The sequence below is a fragment of the Lycium barbarum genome, chromosome 9 (assembly GCF_019175385.1).
Source record: "Lycium barbarum isolate Lr01 chromosome 9, ASM1917538v2, whole genome shotgun sequence".
Classification (NCBI taxonomy): domain Eukaryota; kingdom Viridiplantae; phylum Streptophyta; class Magnoliopsida; order Solanales; family Solanaceae; genus Lycium; species Lycium barbarum.
The window spans coordinates 75072206-75074006 of record NC_083345.1 but is presented as its reverse complement, the minus strand read 5'-3'; the positions used below and the strand labels follow the sequence as shown (position 1 = coordinate 75074006).

The window sequence follows — 1801 nt, the reverse complement described above, 5'->3', positions numbered from 1 at the left end:
TCATGTCTAAATGGGACCATGCAAAACAATCGATGTTAGCTTGAAGAAATTTAATTAATTTATGCCTGAGCTCTGAGGTTAACCCCGTGCCCAGGTATACCTTTATGTCCGGCAAGTTCACAAATAAGACGATCTGTTCCAGCTCTTCTACAGTTGATTTGGTCGCGCCTGAATCGTCCGGTAGCATGAACGATCTGGGTACACCAAAGTCGTCTTCTTTGAAGTTCAGTCTCATCTCTTCCTTTTCTTCATTCGAACTGACGGAGCCTCCATTCTATAATTGCTATTTAGCATCTTTGCCTTTGGTTGGTTCAGCAGCTTTCAAGAACGGTTCCTTTTGAGTGAGGGTGCTTTTTCGACTGCGAACATCTCCCTTGCTGCGAGTTGCTCACCACTGACCGTTTTTAGCCCTTCTGAGGTCGGGAATCTCAACATTTGATGTAATGTTAAGGCTACCGCCCTCAAGCTATGAATCCACGGTCTGCCGAGCAACGCGTTGCATTTCATCTCACCTTCGATGACATAGAACACCGTTTGTTGAATAGTCCCGGCAATGTTTACCGGCAAAGATATTTCCCCCTTAGTAGTTTCACTTGCCATGTTGAATCCACTGAGAACCCGAGCCGCCAGTATGATCTGATCCAATAGACCAAGTTGTTCTACAACTCTCCATCGAATAATATTAGTCGAACTACCTAGATCAATCAAAATACATTTAACTTGAGATTTAAAAATAAGAATAGAAATTACCAAAGCACCATTGTAGGGCTGAATGATGCCTTCTGCATCCTTATCGTTGAAGGAATAGACCCTTCGAGCACATAATCCCTGGTTCGTTTCTCTCGAACAACCGAAACTTTGGTCCTTTTCAACATCGGATCTCATGGCATTTTTGTTCCTCCGATTATTATCTTGATCACGTGTTGAGGCTCTATGGGCTCAACCTGTTTATGATTTTCTCTGTGTTTGTAATGTCCTTTGGCTCGGTCACTTAGTAATTCACGAAGGTGACCATTTTTTAACAACCGAGCCACCTCTTCTCTTACCTGGCGACAGTCCTCGGTCCTATGACCATGAGTACCATGATATTCACACATCATGTTCGGATCCCTTTAAGCTGGATCAAATCTTAGTGGTCCCGGCTACCTCACATCTTTGTATGGTCAATGGTCGAGACAAGATCTATGGTGTTGATGTTGAAGTTGTACTCCGATAACCTCGAGATGTCTCCATTGTTGGCTGAACCACTGATATCACCTCTAAATAGCAAACCTCGACTGCTTGGTCAGCGATCAGCTCGCCGATCACTCCTACTCGAATTATGACTGGGACCCTTTTTTCCCCTATCCGACCTAAAGCTGGATTTCTCCGGTTGGGTATAAGGTCGGTATCTATCCTTCGATGGACTCATCTCTGGTTAAAAAGCCCTTCACGGCCTTTTAGAATTCTTACTTTTGCTTATCGGACCAGGGGAAAGTTCAAGTTGATCATCCTCTAGCCGAAGCTTAGATTCGTACCTGTTATGAACATCGTCCCAAGTCACCGCCTCGTATTCTAACAAGTTTCCTTCAATTTAAATGAGGAAGTAGAGCTTCGGGGGTTGAGACCCTTAGTAAAGGCTTGAGCGGCCCATTCTTCCTGGACCGGAGGGAGTTCTATTCGTTCCTTTTGGAACCTATTCACGAATTCTCGGAGTAATTCGTTATCCCTTTTGGTGATTCTGAAGATGTCCGCTTTTCGTGCCTGCACCTTCTTGGCTCTGGTATGGGCTTTGATAAATGCATTCGCGAGCATCTCAAAA

The 1801-nt window shown here is 44.4% G+C and overlaps 1 protein-coding gene across 1 annotated transcript; it reads right to left on the bottom strand.

Annotated features, from left to right (window-relative positions):
- Positions 1–321: 321 nt before the first annotated feature.
- On the bottom strand, positions 322–885 carry LOC132611977 (uncharacterized). The gene has a single exon (XM_060326329.1). The coding sequence runs from the start codon at positions 883–885 to the stop codon at positions 322–324; it is 564 nt and encodes a 187-aa protein (XP_060182312.1).
- Positions 886–1801: the final 916 nt, after the last annotated feature.